Here is an 18,856-nt window from a genome sequence, read left to right on the forward strand (position 1 = left end):
GGGCCGGGGCTGGGTCCGCGGCGTCCTTCGAGGCTCACAGCGTCCATCCCCGCGCGTTGCGGTGCGGAGAAGCGGAGCTCCCAAAGGGCAGCTTACTAGCCGCTCCAGGTTCTCCGCCTGGCCTGCGCCCGGGCTTCCCCGAGGAAGGATGCTCGGCCCGGCTCGCTGCGCTGTCCGCCCCGGGGCACTGGGTGGGAGCTGCGGGGCCTGCAGGCGGCCAGCCCGGGCAAATCGCCCCAAGAAGGGGCTGGAGCACGGAGCGCGCGTTGGCTTTGTGCTGGCTGCTCCGGTTGAACCCCAGCTCTGGAGCTGCTTAGCCTTCTGCTGCCTCTTGGGCTTGTTTTGGGGAGCCGTGAAGGGATCCCACAAAGAAAGCTGCGGCAGCGCTTCGGAGAGGGTTGAAAGGCTCTGACCGTCCTGTTTCATCAAAGGATTGTCTCAGCATATCCAGAGAAGGAAGGCGCTTTGTTTGTTCAGGATCAGTTTGCATTGCAAAAAACCAGCCATACATCCTGTTGGCATACTTAGATAAAAATCCGAATACAATTGGACAGACCACACAGCCAGTTACTGTGTTTCATTACCTTCCTTAACAAAGGAGAGTGGTGGTCTGCGAGGTAGTGTCTAGGGCTCACAGGCTAGACGCTCTTAATCCTCACCACCCTCCGCCAACTCGAATTCCTCCCCTTTTTGCAAATAACAAAATAGGCTGAGAGGTTAACCGTTTCCAAGGATTTCAATTCAGAAGCTTTCAGGGAAAGAGCATGTATACCTGCCAGATGGGCAGTTGTTAGGTAAGACCCAAGGCTTTGTCAGCCCTGGTCTTCTTGGCAAGAATTGTAAGTGGATTTCTTTCTCTTTGTCATGGTTGACTCTCTGTTCATGTATTGCTTTTTAGCCAAATAATGCATTTTGGTATTTGTTAAATCTTGGGCACTCTACTAAATCCTTCGAGGGCTTAGCTTCTCATCCTATCCCTGTTGGATAAGACCAGCATTGAATTGGTGCTTAGTTGTGCCAGAAACCTGTCTAGAAACTGTATCCATTATTCAAAATGCTTGGAACCAGGTGTGTTTTCAAATATTTTCTTTTCTTTTGGAATATTTGCATACACAGAATGAAATCTCTTGGGAACAAAACCCCAGTATGAATATAAAATTCATTCGGGTTTCGTATAGACCTTGCGCACATGGCCTGGAGATAATTTCGTATTTTTAGTGTAACTGCTTTATGACTACAACACTTCACATGAGGTCAAGTGTGGGATTTTCCACTGTAATATCATAAAAGCCCTTAAAAGTTTTACATTTTGTAGCGGTAAATTTCAGATTTTCTACTTGTGCTTCATGTACTCTCTTTAACCATGAAGTTGATACTGTTATTTTCTCCAAGTTTCAGAGAGGCAGATGCTATATCTTACCTCATACATCTAGTATTTGCTTTCGGCAAAATTCAAGTCCATTTTTCCTCCTGGCTACCCTGAAGCAATACCTCCTAGGTCACCTTCCTGAAAAATATGAATCCTCTGGTTTTTAGCATGGTAGTATTTTCAGTTGTTCTGAATGGACTAGATGGAAAAATTGTAAAACATAAAACACGCGTGTTTAATTCCTTCTGATTCCTTTGGCCTACATTGCTTTGTTGCCTACATTGTTTCTTTATACTGCTGGCTTCTAGTCCATAGTCCTGTGTTTTGGTATGTGTCTACTTTTTTTCTCTTGTCCTAAACACGGATTTTCACTATGAAAGCCAATCCAGTCTGCATTTTCCTTTCATAGTTTCTTCTAGGGCCTGGATTTCCATGTGTAAGAGATGCATAATGATTAAAGAAAAAAATGACGTGGAATTAGGATATCAGTATATCTGTCTACAGCTGCCTTCGCTGAGAATACAACATGTGTCAGGTCTTGGTAGCAGGTTCAGAGGAAGCATTTGATTGATTATTTCCCCAACTTGCCTATACAATAAGATAGGAAGGAACAGTCTTGGTGAGGCTGGGAAAATTTCGAGTAGCACCTGGCCCACTTTCACACTAAAGCCTTTGGTAAGGCTGAACACTGTACTAAGTCTTCAGAGTAACCGTGGTGTGAGTGGGTGAGAGAAGGTGAAATGGTGAGCAGGTGTGGTGCAGGCTGTATCTTTTCACACAGCATCATCTTTGACTTCCTGATGGGCAGTGACTTTATAGCTGATCTTAGAAACACGAAGACAAGAGCAGTCACAAGGTGAGCATCACATGCTCACAGTACGCTTAGTATCGAGTGATAAAAACATTTTGTGCAAGCTGTAACTAGTCCTAATGGCACACTGAGAAGATTTAATTTTAATTCTCCGTAACATGTAGGAATGTAAGAAACAAACAATGTATGCCACACAGATGAACAGCAGTGTGCTCCGTGATGGCACTCCACGGAGTCTAGAGAGAAAGTCTTAAGCAATTGGGCATCTTTGGTTGAAGACCAGAGGGCACTAATGTGGGGGCTGGCCCTGGAGACGGGTCATGGGGAAGTGAGACATCCTCCCTTCCGGCATATTTGTCCCAAAAGTTCTAGAGGAACACTGAGTCAGAGACTGTGATGGAGAATCTCCAGTGGGCACTAAAGAAGGACCAAGCCTTTGCCCAGGCTGTGGCAGCTCAGTTGTTTCCATACACACAAGCCCCTGCACTGTACATGAAGGCCCCAGGGGAGCTGAGACAAGCCTGATTCTAAGGTTCGTCACCTCTGGTCCCTAAACAGGCTCTTCCCCTTATAGGTATATCCCGAAGGAAGATGACTGTCAGTACTTACTAAGTATATCTCTACCCTAGCCTGGGGAGGTGCTTAGTTAGTATTGTTTCTTACATTAAAAACCAGGGTTGCATAGTGAGATTCATTAATCATCAGTTGACCTGAACTGATTTGGTACTTTTGTAACTTTTTCCCTATTAAGTTTTAGGTCCTAGCTATTACTCACGGGATTTTTATGAAAGGGCATGTGTTAACTAGAACTAACAAATGCAAATAGTCAGAAGGAAGGAGGATTTAAAAATCAGAGTACTCCCAGAGGACAGGGGAAAAAAAAAGAGAAATCCTTCTGGTAAATGGAAATGTTCAGATCCTCAAAGATTCTGCCTTTACTCCCTAATCATAAGCCCACAAGAGGAAGACTATCATAAGAAGATAGCAATTCCAGAAAACGTTCAGAGCATTCATAAAGTTTAGAGCGCTGGGGAAAATGAACTCTAGCAGAGAACCCATTGTATCTAATAGGAATGGCAAAAACATTGAGAACGAGGTGATGAGATTCCCTCAGTTGGAGCACCATTCTTCCATGATAATCCTGACCCTCTACCAAGGCCATGCAAGTGGTTATGGCCCAGTAGTTTAGAAATGAGCTTCAGGTTACAGTATCAGAAGCCAGGACTAAGCAGAGCTGTTAACAGCGTACACATCCAGAGTGGGGCACCCAAGCGGGGTGTGTTGGGGCAACAGGTTAAAGCAAGGAGAACATGATCAGGATATCCTGGTAAAACAACAGGATTTGGTGGATATCAAGGTCTTTATTGGGCAATAGGAAAAGCAAACAGTCAAATTAGAGACTAGACTCTCTTGCCAAACAACCAGCCAATGTCCCAACCCTAAAAATTTAGTATAGTGTGAGAACAGTGGTTTCAAAACTGTCAGGTTATGTTGTAGTATTAGATTTTCTCCCCAATAACAAGAGAATGAACAGAACGACTGACTGGGGTATGTAGTACCTGACAGGTGGCGAGAGTGTTGGGGAGAACGTCCGAAGGCCCTGGGCGTATGGTGGGCTGCACTTTGAAAGAGGTCATCCTCTCTCAAGTCTGACAGTGTGCTGAAGGGTTCAGACAAGATCTAGAAGGAGTAGGATAGTGGAAAAAAGGGAGGTAAGTCCCCTTAGACACATGGGGAAGAGACTCAAATCTGCTTAGAGCACTAACAGCTCTAACAAATCCAAGCAAAAGGCATTTCAGAGGAAAAAGATCCCTTATGCTAACATAACTGAAATCAGGCTTGTAAAAAGACCTAAATAAAAGCCAGGGGGAAGGCATTTCACATACGGGAATGGTTTAGCAAAAATGGCAAGGCAGGAAGTTGGGTGGTGCCTTTGGAAGTGGACCAGGCTGGCTTTCAAGGAGGGAATGTGTAGATAAGCAGCAGAAGATGAATTTGCAGGAAAAGAAACACCAGGATGGAAATTCTAAATTATTTTCTTCATAAAGCAAGGCACTATAGGAGGTTTTCTATGGGGTGACAATTTGTACAAAGACAAACTTAAGGAAAATTAACTCGCCTGATATGTAAATATGTACATTAGCTGGATAGTCAATTTAATGGTGGGTGCGCATCTCCCTTACCCACCATTGTCTCCAAAGCCCCTACCAGAGTGCCTTGCATGAGATCAAACTCAACAGAGATGGTCTATGATTGAGTAAGCAGAAGAAGTATTAATAGAAGATCAGCTAGAAGACAATTGCCCAAATACCTAATATTACAAGGAGAGGGTAGGGGTGTGAAGATAAGGAACAGGGCTGCACATGGGAGCATTGGCTTGTGTAGTGACTTCTTACATGTAATTAGTAAGGGAGAGAATAAGGCCTTCAGGATGATTTCACTGTCTGGGAATGAAAAGTCTCGAAGAAAAATTGTTTTGGGTAAAATGACGAGTTTGGCATCATTCATAAACTTATTTGTTCACTCTTTTGCTTTTTATTCAACTGAGAGCATTTGGGAGAAGGAAAACATAAAGGTATTTAAGTGGGGAAGAGCTCAGTGACATCAAGGCACTGCAAGATGGTGAAGGGCATTGTATTTGAGGAGTGCAAAGTGACCGAGACTGAAGGACATGTGTGTAGGGCTCAGTGGAAGATGGTGGGTCCTGGGAGACAAGACACAAGTGTGACGTGGACAGGATACCCTTTTTTTTTTATAGTCAATAAAGCTTATAGATAATTACACAGTGGCGATTGCTTGGCTCTGTGGAAACCTAGTTAACCATTGATCAGATAGCAGTTTCAAAATGATTTTAGCATATTTTTCTAGGGCAGTGAAGCAGGAACTACTGCATGCATGAGTTTGATAATGCCTTACAATAGTGATTTTGCCATAGGCAGTAACAACATCATTTCATAATTTGTATCTGTGTGTTTAACTCTTAAAACCAATAGTCCCTGATACACAGGGGAGGGCAAATGTCGCATTTATGGTTATGAGCTCCGGAGTTTAAATCTTGGCTGGGTTTAATTTTTTTAATTTTTTTAAATTTTGGTACCGGGAATCAAAGTCAGGACCTTGCGCTTGCCAGGCTGGCACTGTGCAGCTGAGCTATCCTCCCGGCCCTTTGGCTGGGTTTAAATCTTGGCTGTGCTGCTTCCTACCTGTGTGACTTTTGGAATGTTCTCTGTACCTCATATCCTTAATTTTGAAATGATAATAATTATACTGCCTCTTTAATAAGTTCCTACGAAATATTAAAAGAAATAGTTTAACTTCTAAGAATAGTCTACTGAATACATAAGTATTCAATAAATGCTAATATTGTTTCCATTAGCAGTTTAGTCACCTTATGGGAGACACCGTTGGCGTATAATTTTGATGTATTATCTTGCATGTGTTTTGATTCCAGACATCTATTTTTTGTTTCTGATCTTTAAATCATATAGTTAAGTACCTACCACCTTAGAAGAGAAATGGTACTCCAGAGAAGCAGAAAAAAAGTTTCAGGAGCCAAACTTTTATGATACTAGGAGCTGAACCATTTGAATTCCACAAGGCTAAATGCTGAAAGGCCAAGGACAGAAAATTCTCGCCTAAAGGAGTTCATTGAAAGAATTCAGGATGCTGGAGGAAGTAGCTTTTATGATCCAAGAGGAAATAAGTGTTTTCCAGAGTGGGAGAGCATCTCATGTCTGTGGATGGATACCAGTTGCACTCTGAAAAGAAGCCTTGGGCTTCCGGAAGTAGAGAGTTGAGGTAAAACAGGAACCGGCAAATAGGTGTTGAGAGGCAGGAAGAGACAGCATCTGCGCCTCACTCCACTGGGAGTGGGAGGGATTGAGGGAAATGCATGCCTGTCCACCATGACAAAGAAACAGTAAAGTGTTGATAGATGCATACGTACACATCTTGGCAGAGCCTTGTGGAATTTCACTTTGCCCACCACCGGAGAAGCCAAGACTCCATCTAGAACACGAGAGAATACCAGCTTCCCTGTAAGCACAAACCATGATGGTTGAGGGGATCACGGATATCTTAGGAAAGACCAGCTGAATACATGGTTTTAACAGTGTAAGTAGCCCAGTCCCACAGCTTGGTATTACAGAAGCTTCCAGAAACATAGGTTAAATGTCAGAGACTGGGGCATTCCTAGAGTGTTGAAGTGGAAGGAGACTGAAATGACAGAGATGATACTGATACAGGAAAATAAAAACTCCCAGCCTGAATGATAATCTGGGATGAGTTCGTGTTCTCTAAAATCAAAGAATGGATTTTAGGAACACTGGAGGTTAAAAGCAGAATGTATCTGCTGAGGGAAAGAAAGCTGCTGTCCAAGAGAGGGACAGAAGGGGGCTCCAGTGGGTTGCCAAGGACCCTGCCCTTCCCAAGGACTTTATAGAGCAAAACCCCCAGGTGAGGCGGGTCCAAAATAGGGGGACAATGGGAAATTACAAGGTGGGCAGGAGGTGGGGCAAAACTATGGTCAGCCAATAAGATTACAAGTATAATAGTTCAGGTAAAATTGAGTAAACTGGGATCAAATGGGGAAGCGAGTCACGTAGCAAGCGGGCATGAATACAGAACAGGGGCTTTTCCTGTAGGGGGTTGGGCTAGTGACTCTTTCTGGCTTTTTGAAGGTAGTTGCTACCTATTTAGAATATCAATCCCTGATGTTTACACCTAGGGAGGCCTGTGTTTGCATTTGTTTACTCCTTTTGTCTTGAGGTCTGACCCACACAAGGTATCTTATCTTGTCTTTCATGTTGGCTACCTGAGGGCCTGGCCCTGTCTAACTGCCTATAATATTTATATCTAACTCAGCTGCCTCTAACAATATGACACTGAAATCAAATTTCTACCTCTGGTTGGAACAGAATGTCAACATGATATTAAAATGAAGTGTAGCTAAAGACCAAGTACAGAGAAACTTACATTTCTTATATATCTTTATTATAGAACAAATGGAAAAAATGTGAAGAAAGGTTCCCTTTTTTCCTGGTCTTCCTTAGAATGACACACAGGGAGACACCGTGAAGAGATCCAACTGGAGGCAACTGGAGAATAGTTCAGCTAAGCACTATATCCTGCCTTCATTTTATAGTAAGCTGATTCTGACAATCTTGCTATTCCCTTAAGTAGCACCATTGCTTCTAAGAAGGCAAAGAATTTCTGTACAGACACATGGAAAGGAAGCAATGAAGGAGAAAAATCAAATCAAAGCCAATACTGCTTTTTTTTTAATTGTGCAAATCATATACTTTGCAGGAAAATGTGCCTCAACAAAGCTGAAGCACCCACATACCCCTTGAGTCTTCCCCTTCAGTTATATTGTCAGTATCGACAGATGTGCACTGCTTAGGAAGAACACTCTGCCATTTATACTCCCTTCCTGTCTATATTTATTCAGGGCAGTTTATTTCCCCAGTGGTCTTCGAGACCGCTCCCTTGACAATGGTGGCTTTAGAGACAAGGCCTCCAGTTTCAAGGGGTGTTTTTCTGTTTAGAAACAGGCAAACCGGGCTGGGGCTATTGCTCAGTGGCACAAGCGCCTACCTGGCAAGCACAAAGTTCTCAGTTCGATTCCCAGCATCAAAAACAAAAAAAGCAAAAACAGGTGAACCATGCCTGTTGCCTCCGCAAAATCAAAGTTCTCTGGTGGGTAAAATCCTAATGGCCATGTTCCCTAAAGTAACAAATAGATCGAAGTTGCCTTAGCTTTATCCAAATGCAAACCCCATTTCTGCTCTTTGCTTTCTGTCTTCAGGTGTTCTGGAGACGCTTCTGTTGTCTGTCTCCCTCCAGCCTGATTTGGGGCATGGCAGCGGTGGCGCTGTGCACTGCACAAGGTAAGGGATGCTCAACACCCTGCCTCTCAGAGCCCAGCCCGGGCAGCCTGTGGTGGCCGCCCTGCCGCTGCTGGTTGTGCTGTGCTGGTTCCATGAACGGCTGAAGCATGTAATTTGCTTGGAAGAGTGGGAGTGCTTCTTGCCATTCTCCACATTTTTCTCTATCTTCAATGCTGACTAGCAATTTGATATTTAGAAGCTGTCTGCGTAGATGAGCCAGACTAAGACGAAATGTCCTCTGCGAATTAAAATGTAATGTCACTTTTCTCGAGTGAATTGAAAAACCTAAAAATAATCATTCACTGCCTTTATAAGGATAGGGCGTTCTTGGGGGACATGTAAGTGGAGAGTGTTTTTGGAAGATAATCTGGCAGTAAACCTTAAAATATGGCTTGCCGTCCTTTTCCAGAAAATTAGGAAATACAGAGGATATGTGGATTCACTTTACCATGCCAGAAAAATGTGCTTTGTAATCTACTGATCTGCTGAATTTTCTAGTTTTTTCTGCTCTGTTCTGGGAGAGATCATTGCTGTCCTTTCTGCTGGCCTTTTATTAAAATCACTTTCACTTTTACGTTGCCCAGCAACCAGGGAGGCAAGGCTAAGAAGCCTGGACAGGCTTCCTGCCTCTCCCCAGCCCTGATACAAAGCACTATTGCAGGATTTACCAACTGGCGAAATCGGAATGATTGCATAGAGCAACAAAGAATTGTAGATGTTTCTATAGTCAAGTAAGGAAAAAAAGAAAACACCCAAAAGTTGAACACTTGTCTTGGTTTCCTGTCTACTCTGCATTCTAAAAGCAAGTTTTTTCAAATCTTTTCCCTGAAAATGTCAACAGTTTGTGTCATTACATCTCCAGTTGGGGTACCGCAGGGGAGGCCTGGAATTTGTTGTTCCGTTTCTCTTCCTGTCCCTAGTGTTGTTAGGGAGTTTGGGGCAGCCTTCTTTTTTTGTACTTATACTTGCCAACATTTATCTGGTTTTTCACTCTTAAAAAACAAAGGTTGGTGTTTGCTGATCAAGTCTACCTTTGTGTATCATTTCATTAATTGGTACTTTTACCTTCATTAATTCACTCCTGTATTCTGGATGCAAGAGTAAGTGGTTTAGATGTAAGTTTTGCATTCATTTTTCAGTCTCTCTTGTTTTCTAGTAAATGTAATTCAGATTCAATTTGTCCCTCTACGATCTGCTTTGCCCATTTACACAGATTTCCAAGGTAGTATACTCTCATGTCATCTGGCTTTAGGCATGTATGATTTCTGCTATGACTAAAGATTTAAAAGCAGTGTGTCAATTCCTGATTTTATTACTTTGTGGATAGTTTGCAGGCCACAGGGCAGTGACATTTTGTAGCTAATTTCAAGTTCAAGTTTTGGGAAATATTTTAAGTATATCCTGAAAAGATGCCTTCTCTCTGACTAATATATGCATGTTTATTAAATGATTTCTAAAATATGTGGAACTGAAGATTCTGAGAGAGATAGAGAAGGCTCTCCAAAGATGATTGTGAACATTTAAATTGTATTTTATAGCTTTTTGATTTATAAATTTCTGAATATGGCTTTGGAGTACATGAAGATTCATGATTCCCTATATCTTCTTTTAGTCTTTTTTTTTGGTACCGGGAATCGAACTCAGGACCTTGCACTTGCCAGGCAGGCACTTGTGCTGCTGAGCTATATCCCCGGCCCTATTATATTTTATTTTAGAGTGTTCTTTTCCTCAATTTGAAAAATAATTTTTCCTCCTTGCAGCGCTTTTATCTTCTGTTCTTCCTTTTCTCTCGTTTTTACAGGTCCTATTGGACTGATGTTGGAACATTGAACCCTACTCATTTATTTTTTATTAGATCTTTCATACATTTACCCTTTTGTGGTATGTTTTGGAAGAACTCTTATTTCATGGACTTCCTGCCTACTGATTTACTCAGGAACACTATCTATTCTAATGGCTATTTGTTATTATAGGAGGATGTGCCATTATATTGTCTGTCATAGTGTAAGTGGCTACCACAGAAAGGAGAGGAAACTAGTGCCATAGCATTTAATGAAGGTGGGGCATGCATGGATTGCCATTTGGGTGTGAAAACTTTAAGGTCTTGTCAGGAGCAACCATCTTTCTATCTTAGGTGCCTGTGTTCACTTCTGTTTTCCAGAGGCAGACACCTCTGTGCTTCCTCTTCCCTTTGCAAGGTGTGTGTGTGTGTGTGTGTGTGTGTGTGTGTGTGTTGCTACATCTTCTTTACTGAAACTAATCACTCTACTTGCCAACTTTTGGCCCTTTTTTTTGTTTGTTTGTTTTGTTTTGTTTTTCTCCGGTACCGGGAACCGAACTCACGACCTTGAGCTTGCCAGGCAGGCGCTTTTGCCGCTGAGCTAAATCCCCAGCCCCTTGGCCCTTTCTTGATCCTTGCCTCTAACTCGTTTGCTGACGTGTTTCTAACTCGTTGCTTCTAACTCTCCTGTCCGGCAGTTTTCATCTTTAATCTTTATTCTACTTCTTTTCCAGCCTCCAAGAGTCTTCAAATGTTCTCATCACTGAGCCTTTTCTTTCTTGTTATTATATTCTGATATTCTACTTTTAAAGATTGAACAAATCTATATTTATTTACTATAGGTATGTAAATCCTTTTTTGTTTTCTTCTTTGCCGTTTTTTATTTTTGACTTTCAACATGCATTATACTTGCTATCAGCAAAGTATGTCCGTGTATGTATGCATGTATTACAGTTTTAAAATGTAAGTTTTCTCTTATGACACCATCATGCAAGTGGCTACCCAGGATGAAAGACATCTGCTGAACACACCTGCATCCTTAAGATGTTCTCTGCAAACTTCCCAGCAAGCCGTAATTGTGACATGGCAGAAAAAGAAGGCTGTAAGCCCAGAAAACATGGTCACCTACAGTAAGACCCACGGGATTGTGGTCCAGCCCGCCTATAGGGACAGGGTGAACATCACCGAACTAGGACTTCAGAAGTCAGCCATCACTTTCTGGAATGCAACACTGGAAGATGAAGGGTGTTACATGTGTCTCTTCAATACTTTTGGCTCTGGAAAGATCTCAGGAACAGCCTGCCTTACCCTCTATGGTGAGAATCTCTGAGAATCCATTGTTTCTCCTGGAAAATACTATTTCCAAGAATGTTTGGGACACGGTGATAATGCCTAGTTTTTCAGTATCCTCATCACAGAGAGGTTCAATGGAAGACCCTTAGCTTTTCACGTGTACTGTAGCAGTTATTATAGTTTTTTAGCATTCCTGTGTCAGTCGCTGAGTTCTTTAGCAAAGACTGTGTTTTCTCTGAGAGAGCTTCATGTACACAAAATTGAGGACAATAGTGAGGGCAATAAATTCTCTCTAAGCAGCAATATAATTTAGAACTGGCTTTGCTCTTAGCAATCACATGACCCTAGACAGGTCCTGCCTGCTGGCTTCACTCACATTTCTTTGCCTGGAAAATAAGTGTGAAGTAGTAAATTATCTCTAGAGCCACTTACAACGATAACTTTTTGGATTTAAAGACAGAATCCGATGAAGGCTGGCATGAAGTCCGTTGTGGTGGTACTTTCCATTCGGCTTCAAAAGAGCTCTTTCAGGACTGATAAAAGGACGCAAGACAGAGGCTCTTTATATGTGAAATAATGCCAGCTAGGGATGCAACTGGATAATACGCTTTCTTTTAAAATCCAATAAGCTTAGTTTAATGAGATTTCTTTCCCCTTTACTGACAAACAGCTGAGATGAAAGATTAGTAACTAGAAATAAGCTATAACTTTGGGGCACTGGCCTCATCAAGGTGGTTCTAGGGGGAGAAGACAAACAGTATTTGGGGGAATTATTAGGGATGTTTATATTTCATATTAAATCTTAAAGCTTAGACTTTGAGCATGCCAGAAATCTTGCCGTGGGAGAAAAGGAAATTAAGTAGATAGGAATGCAAGGGGGTTATGGAACCAAATACAAGTTACTTTTACTTATTTTGCCTGTAATAAGACCTCGCTGCAGAATGCTGTCAGTTTTTCTTCCTGATTTCCACCTTTCATTCTCTGCCTGTCCGTCTCTCCCTTTCTACCCCTCTTCCCTCCATTTCAGCATCTGTTCTAGCTTCCCGTCTTTTTTTTTGTCCTATTTTGCTCATTTCTGTTCCTTTTCCCTCTGTTCCTCTTTCCTCTCACCTTTCTTTCTTCCACTCCCCTCTCTTACTTACAAGCATTTGCATTTTTCTCAGAAAACCAAACTCCTCCGGAGCTTTCAGTCAGCAATGCTGTTCTCATCCACACTTATCCTTCCTAAGCACACCTCAGGCCCTCCCTCTCAGCCATCCTTTGACTCCCTAGAGGGCCCTGGCACTTAGTCTGGCCACATAATCATGTTCACCTGTTTTCAGCTCTCTTCTTCTGGTGTTTATTTGCACTCTGGGCCCTCTTTGGGCACAGCTGGAGTTCCACAGCTCCACGCCCTGCAACCTCCGCTCTCCGCCTACCTCTTAAGCCTAGAAGCACAGAGCAGCTTTCATTCAGCATTTTCCTGGAATTACTGTGTGGACTTCCAAAGCCAAACACAGAAGAAATGGCATGTGCTGCTTGGCAGAGTTAAATTACATATTCCAGTGAAGATGAAGTCATTAATTAGTGAATTTTTAAAGGGGAGCAAGCCACAGCTGGCCTGAAAATTATCTTTTTCTCATAAGTCAGTTATTTTTCCCTCAACTCTACCAGGTGATCTCCAGGGTCCTTCTCATTACTGCCATCTTTCTGGCTTCGGGCTGTGAAACCCAAGCAGGCGTTTTCCAAGGGTTTTACTCTGTGGCTCATTCACTGGTCCAGCTTCAAGCATAAAATGGCTATCGCTAAGCAGCAACCCTCTTTGGGCTCTCTCTGTTGTGTCACCTGCTCTCACGCTTCTGGTAGGCTCAGTTTACATACAAGAAGGTTCTGGTTGGGTTGCAGGTGCAGTTTACATATAAGAAGGTGCTGCTAGCTATTTGAAGAAGGCAGAGATGCTGCACTGCTCCTACAAAAGGAGAATAGAATAATTACCCTTCTTGGGAAGGAAGAATATCATGTGATGCCTCAATATCCCCTGTCCAGCCAGTCAGTTCTGCTGCAGAAAAACAACATGCAGGGCTTTTCCCATCACGGGTTTGGACCAGGTCACCCTGCATCCTGCAGGTCAGGTAATCAGACGGAGAGAACTGAGAAGTCCCCAGTGGGGTGGAATAGGCCATGCTATCTATCTAACCATCGTGTCTTTCTGTGAGGAGAATTCAGAATTCAGGCTAGATGACTTTACTGATGGTAGGTCATTTTTTTTTTTTGTCCCAGTACAGCCCATAGTATTCCTTCACTACAATTTCTTTGAAGATCAACTAAACATCACTTGCTCTGCCACTGCCCGCCCGGCGCCTGTGATCTCCTGGAAGGTTGCCGGGACAGGGATTGATAATAGTACTGAGAGTGTTTTGCATCCTAATGGGACCACATCTGTCACTAGCATCCTCCAGGTCAGAGATGCCAAGAGTCAGGTTGGGAAGGAGGTGATCTGCCGGGTGCTGCACTTGGGGGCTGTGACTGACTACAAGAAAACTCTGAACAAAGGTAAGAGAAGTTGGTTAAAGATGGATGTATTGTACTTATGGATGCCCATAGGAAAGTGGTAGATGTTTCTCAGGGTTTTCCATCTGCTCAGCAAAGGAGATGACTGGGGAGAGAAAGAGGTTAGTAAGAAAAAGAAGAGAGAGCTAAGAAAGCAAATCAAGTATTACAGTCATCTCCCCTTGTTCACAAGGGATACATTCCAAGGCCCCCCAGGGCATGCCTGAAGCCACAACTAAGACTGAACCTTACATATGATACTTTGCCCTATATGTATATACACACATGTAATAAAGTATAATTTATAAACTAGGCACAGTAAGAGATTAACAACTACAGTTACAAAATAGAACAGCTATAATAATATCTTTCATAAATATGTGTGATTTAGGTTCATTATTAAGTAAAATAAGGGTTACTTGAACACAAGCACTCTGACACTGTGACTAACAGGAAGGTCGTATATATAATGTCAGTATACTGGACCAGGGTGGGATGGAATAGGATGGTGGGAGGTGGGAGCTGTTACTCTATTACTCAGAAAAGTCTGCAATTTAAAACTTCTGAAGTGTTTATTTCTGGAATCTCCTATGTAACATTTTTGGACTACAGTTGACCATGAGTAACCAAAATCATGGAAAGTGAAATCACATGTAAGGGGGAATTGCTGAACTTTAGTAAATGTGAAATGCTTTTGTTGATATTCATTCATTCGTTTGGTTCTTTCATTCTGCAAAGATTTACTGTCTGTCATATGCCAGACTTTGGGTTGAGCATGAAAAATAGAGAAATGAAGAATAGTTAGTTCCTGCACTCAGAGAATTTCCAGTCTGCCAGGGAATACGGAAAAGTATCTGGGCATTTGTAAAACTGCATGTTAATTGCTTCCACAAAAAAGCCATGGTGCACGATGGCAGGTCTGAAGGTGGGGAGGAGGAGGCATGGAAGAGCCTAGAATCTTCTCCATAATGAAATTTGTTGCATCCCACAATTTAACTGAAAGCCTTCAGATAGGGATTTGTTTAATTTCCACAGTTCCAGTGCTTTGCATAATGCTTTTATCATGAACTATTTTTGTAAATGTTTACTGAGGGGAGTGAAGGTTCCTGGAAGACATAACTATGTGATGAAATCTCTGCGTAATCTACATTAGAAAAGGGCTGCGCTGATATATCCTTGCGCTCCTTCTGAAACAAGCCCTCTCCCCTTCCATCTGCCTTTACTCCATTGTGTTTCATTTTAGGCCACTATCTCTTGGCCTCGCTAACACAAGGCAGGAGAATTATTAGCAGAAGAGAAAAGGGAGCAGTGATGTTTAGAGATAACTTATGCTAGCAACAGCCACAGTTTATTCTCCCTAGGTAGATTTGAAGCTCTCCTCTGCATGAAGCACTTAGTAATTAGCATCCTTAAAATATTGCTCTTTGTAAGGGAGCTTATTTTTAAAACAATAAAATGGAAAATGTTATGTATGCCTCATTGGTGTAGTAGCTTCTAAAGAACATTTCCTGTGGTCATCTTTAGAGGTCCCTGAAAACAAGGGAAAGAAAGGAAGTATTTAGGTCAATTTAGTCAGTAAAGTTTGCTATGTTAGATTTGAGTATTTGTGAAGAGGTCCTTGGGTTTATGCAAAGCAAAATGTAAATTTCCCTGAAAAACAAGAACCTGAAGAGGAACATATCGTCTTTTCTAGGAATGCTAAATTTGATTTATGTCACATACACTGTTCAATAACATCTGTATAATATTTGTTTATTCTGTGAACATTTACAAAAATCGTTCATGATAAAAACAGTATGTGAAGCACTGGAACTGTAGAAATTAAATAAATCCCTCTCTGAAGGTTTTCAGTTAAACTGTGGGATGTGACAAATTTCATTATGAGAAGATTCTGGGTGCTTCCAAACCAGGGGGTCCTTCCTTTGCCTGGGTGTTACAAACTGACACCCAGAAGCTGATATTTAGTTCAAGTTGTATTTAATGACTACTGGAAAGAAATTTAATAACAAAGACATAGACTGGAAGAAATGCAATGAAAACATTGGGATGGGTTCTTTCTGAGAGTTGAGAACATGAGATTCATGATTTTTTGCCCCTTTTTACTTCAATATTTCCCCAAATTTCTTCAATAAATGTACTACGTTAATGCAGAGCATGGCAATGACTGTGTGCTCTGGAGGCCAACAGATTTTTGACTAAGTCTTGGCCCTTTCATCTACTATGCTGACGTTTTTTGTTTTGTTTTGTTGTGTTTCAGACAGCATTTTGTTACACAGCTTAGGCTGACCTTGAACTCACTGTGTAGCCCAGGATGGCCTGGGACTCACAGCAGTCACCCTCCCTTTGCTGGGCTTATTACACTGAGTTTTGAGCTCACTTAACTTCTCTGAGGCTCAGTTTTACTTAATTGTTATCTGTTACATAATAATAGCTGTCTACTGCCAGATGTTATTATGGTGGTATGGTCTATTTGGCTGTTCCACTGTGAATGTGCCAGATCTCATCTGATCTTAGAAACTATGGAAGCTTAGCAGTGTCTCACTTAGTTAGTATTTAGATAGGAGATAATAATATCTAGCTGTTGGAATATGTTGGGCGTTAGATGTGAAGACTTATGCAGTAACTGAATAAAACACGTCAGCTATAATTGACATTATCTAAATCTTATTAAAAACATATAAAGTCACGAATACAGACTTCATGAGATATGTTATTTTACAATAATTTTAACTGAAAGTTCAACTCTAGTAAAATGTCATCACAACTGTTGCTGTATCATTTTCTGCCTCTACCACTTCCTCTTGTGACTCCATTTTTTTCTCCTTTTCACCATCCACAGGCTTTTGGTTTTCAATTCCATTATTGTTAAGCATTGTTTCCCTGGTAATCCTCCTCGTCTTAATCTCAATCTTATTATACTGGAAATGTCATCGGAATCAGGACCGAGGTGAGTCATGCCAAGGAATATGAAAAGTGAATCAAGTTAAACGATTTTTTAATGATAATTTGAGGGCTACCTGAATATAGATAAGGGGATGGCAAAAGTGTGTTTTGGTTGTTGTTTCCAAAATAGATAAATGATACCCTTTTAAAAATGCTTCATGGCCATTTTCTTGCAATTGGACATTTCTTCCTTTCTTTTGCTAACACAGCTTAAATGTTAATTATTTTAGAAGTTGAAAGTAAGGGTTCATGAGAGGAAATGAAGAGAAGGTTTATTTGGTCACAATGGGTCATTTGATGGCAGAAACAAAGAAAGAAGCCTGGCACCCATGCAGGGTGCTCTCTGCTTGTTAATAAGGACAATCTTTTTTCTTTTTTCAGCGTTCCACAAGCCAGATGCCTATTTAAGAGACTGTGAAATTGTTCAGTATGATCACTCATTAAATAGCACTTCCTCTGTTACACCCCCATGATGTCTCAAACGCTATCGGCAACATACAGGTGATCCACACTTACAGCGATTGCGTTGTGTCACGCTGCCCTTCTTGGCTGCAGACTCCCCTCCGCCCCCCCCCCCCCGCAACATCTATCACAGCATCTTGTGTACAGCAGGTGTTCAATAAGTATTAATTTATTGAGTGAATTAATGAGTGACTGAAGGGGAAAATGGATATATTTCTTAAATGATTTTTTTTCAATTCCATTTCTCCTATTGTAAATTCAGTACCTCATAGTGGCAACTCTAAAATATTATGAGACATTACCCAAGAGATGTGACCTACGTAGGAAGAATTTCTGTTTCTGAGGACAGTGCACAAAGGATCGAATGCAAATGTGCAGTTTATGGTATCTGAAATGGGAATTTCCTAGGGTTAAGGGGTAATGTGGGAGTTCCCTTTATCTGAGATGGCTCAAGGTCAGGAGTCTGGGTAGAAACACATGTTTTGTTTTGTTTTGTTTTGTTTTTGGTTTTTTGGTTTTTTTCCGGTACCGGGAATCGAACTCATGACGTTGCGCTTGCCAGGCAGGCGCTGTGCCGCTGAGCTAAATCCCCAGCCCCGAAACACATGTTTACTTTTAGTGTTATTTTAGATTTTGGTTAAAAATATCCTTTCAGTACTATGTTATTTTCATTTTATATTTCATAGACTATATATCTGTCATCTTCTAGGGATTTTTTACTACTTTATTTTGCATAAGCATTATATAAACACGGGATTAACACTGGTGAATTTACAGAATAAGAACAGCTCTTCAGTGTCAGCGGTCTTTTCGCAGAAATAGAGAAAGGAATTTGTTCTGTTTGAGAGAAGCAGTTACAGATCAGAGAATCTTACTGCATGGAAAGCTAAGCCCCCAGAATACATAATCACTCCGTGGAATATCAAAGGCAGAAATCTGTTTTATTCTATTTTACCCAGACATTTCACTTTTCCAACTAAGAAGCAGACACCTAGAGAAGTCCACTCTTCTAGGAGCACATAGATCCTTAAAGCAGTCTAGAACCACAACCCTGGTCTCCTGACTTCTGCAGGAATGGTTTTTCCACCCTTCCTGATTTTGTGTTACACCGACTTGAAAGGAACTATTGTTATCAGCTGTACCCATTTTAATCTGTACTTATTGTACTGATCTTTTGGAAAGTGTAAGCAGAAAAATGTATCCAAATTCATATTGAAATATCCCTTTTGGACAAGTCTTATAATACAATCTATTCAAGTACAAGGTAAATTCCACTAGACGGTGATATTTGCAAAGTAATTGCCCTTTATTCATTAAGCAAGTCTTGGGTTTTCTGGGACTTGTCATTGTTCAGTGCCTTATCTAATTGTTGAAGCGAAAAGATCCACTTTGTCTCTCTGCCATAGTTTTTCCTCATTTATGAGATGAACATTTCAACTTGTGTTGAACCTTGTAAGCACTATGATTGCCATTTATAGATGATGTCTTCGTAGTATATGGCCAATTCAGTCAATTTCTCTGAATGTTCAGCAGCATATTTTGAATGAGTTGATTTTTTACTAACGTCAAAACTTTTAACAGCCAGTAAATATCATTCTATATTCTTACAGCTAGCAAAACCAAAGCGTCAAGTATGCTGAAAGCTTAAATGTTCAGAGTTAAGGAAATAGCATTTCTTTTTTTTTTTTTTTTAATTTTAAAAATAAAAGGAGGAAAATATTAACAGACAGACAACATTTTACAAAATAGCAAAGGAACAGTACAGACAGTACGGAGTTACA

At 41.3% G+C, this 18,856-nt stretch overlaps 1 protein-coding gene across 2 annotated transcripts in view; it reads left to right on the plus strand.

The window, feature by feature from the left end:
* The window catches only part of LOC102020035 (OX-2 membrane glycoprotein-like), a 26,749-nt gene that overhangs the window by 305 nt on the left and 7,588 nt on the right, over nt 1-18,856 (plus strand). The window contains exons 2-6 of one of the 2 annotated variants that reach the window (XM_013515211.1): nt 7,986-8,068; nt 10,844-11,164; nt 13,401-13,673; nt 16,510-16,617; nt 16,995-17,114. In XM_013515211.1, the coding sequence (XP_013370665.1) occupies nt 7,986-8,068; nt 10,844-11,164; nt 13,401-13,673; nt 16,510-16,617; nt 16,995-17,086 (877 nt within the window). In that variant the 3' untranslated portion in view covers nt 17,087-17,114. The remainder of the gene's footprint in view (nt 1-7,985; nt 8,069-10,843; nt 11,165-13,400; nt 13,674-16,509; nt 16,618-16,994; nt 17,115-18,856) is intronic. The other variant, XM_013515212.1, reaches the window with a different exon arrangement.

Source organism: Chinchilla lanigera, unplaced genomic scaffold (assembly GCF_000276665.1).
Source record: "Chinchilla lanigera isolate Chin_1 unplaced genomic scaffold, ChiLan1.0 scaffold00026, whole genome shotgun sequence".
Lineage (NCBI taxonomy): Eukaryota > Metazoa > Chordata > Mammalia > Rodentia > Chinchillidae > Chinchilla > Chinchilla lanigera.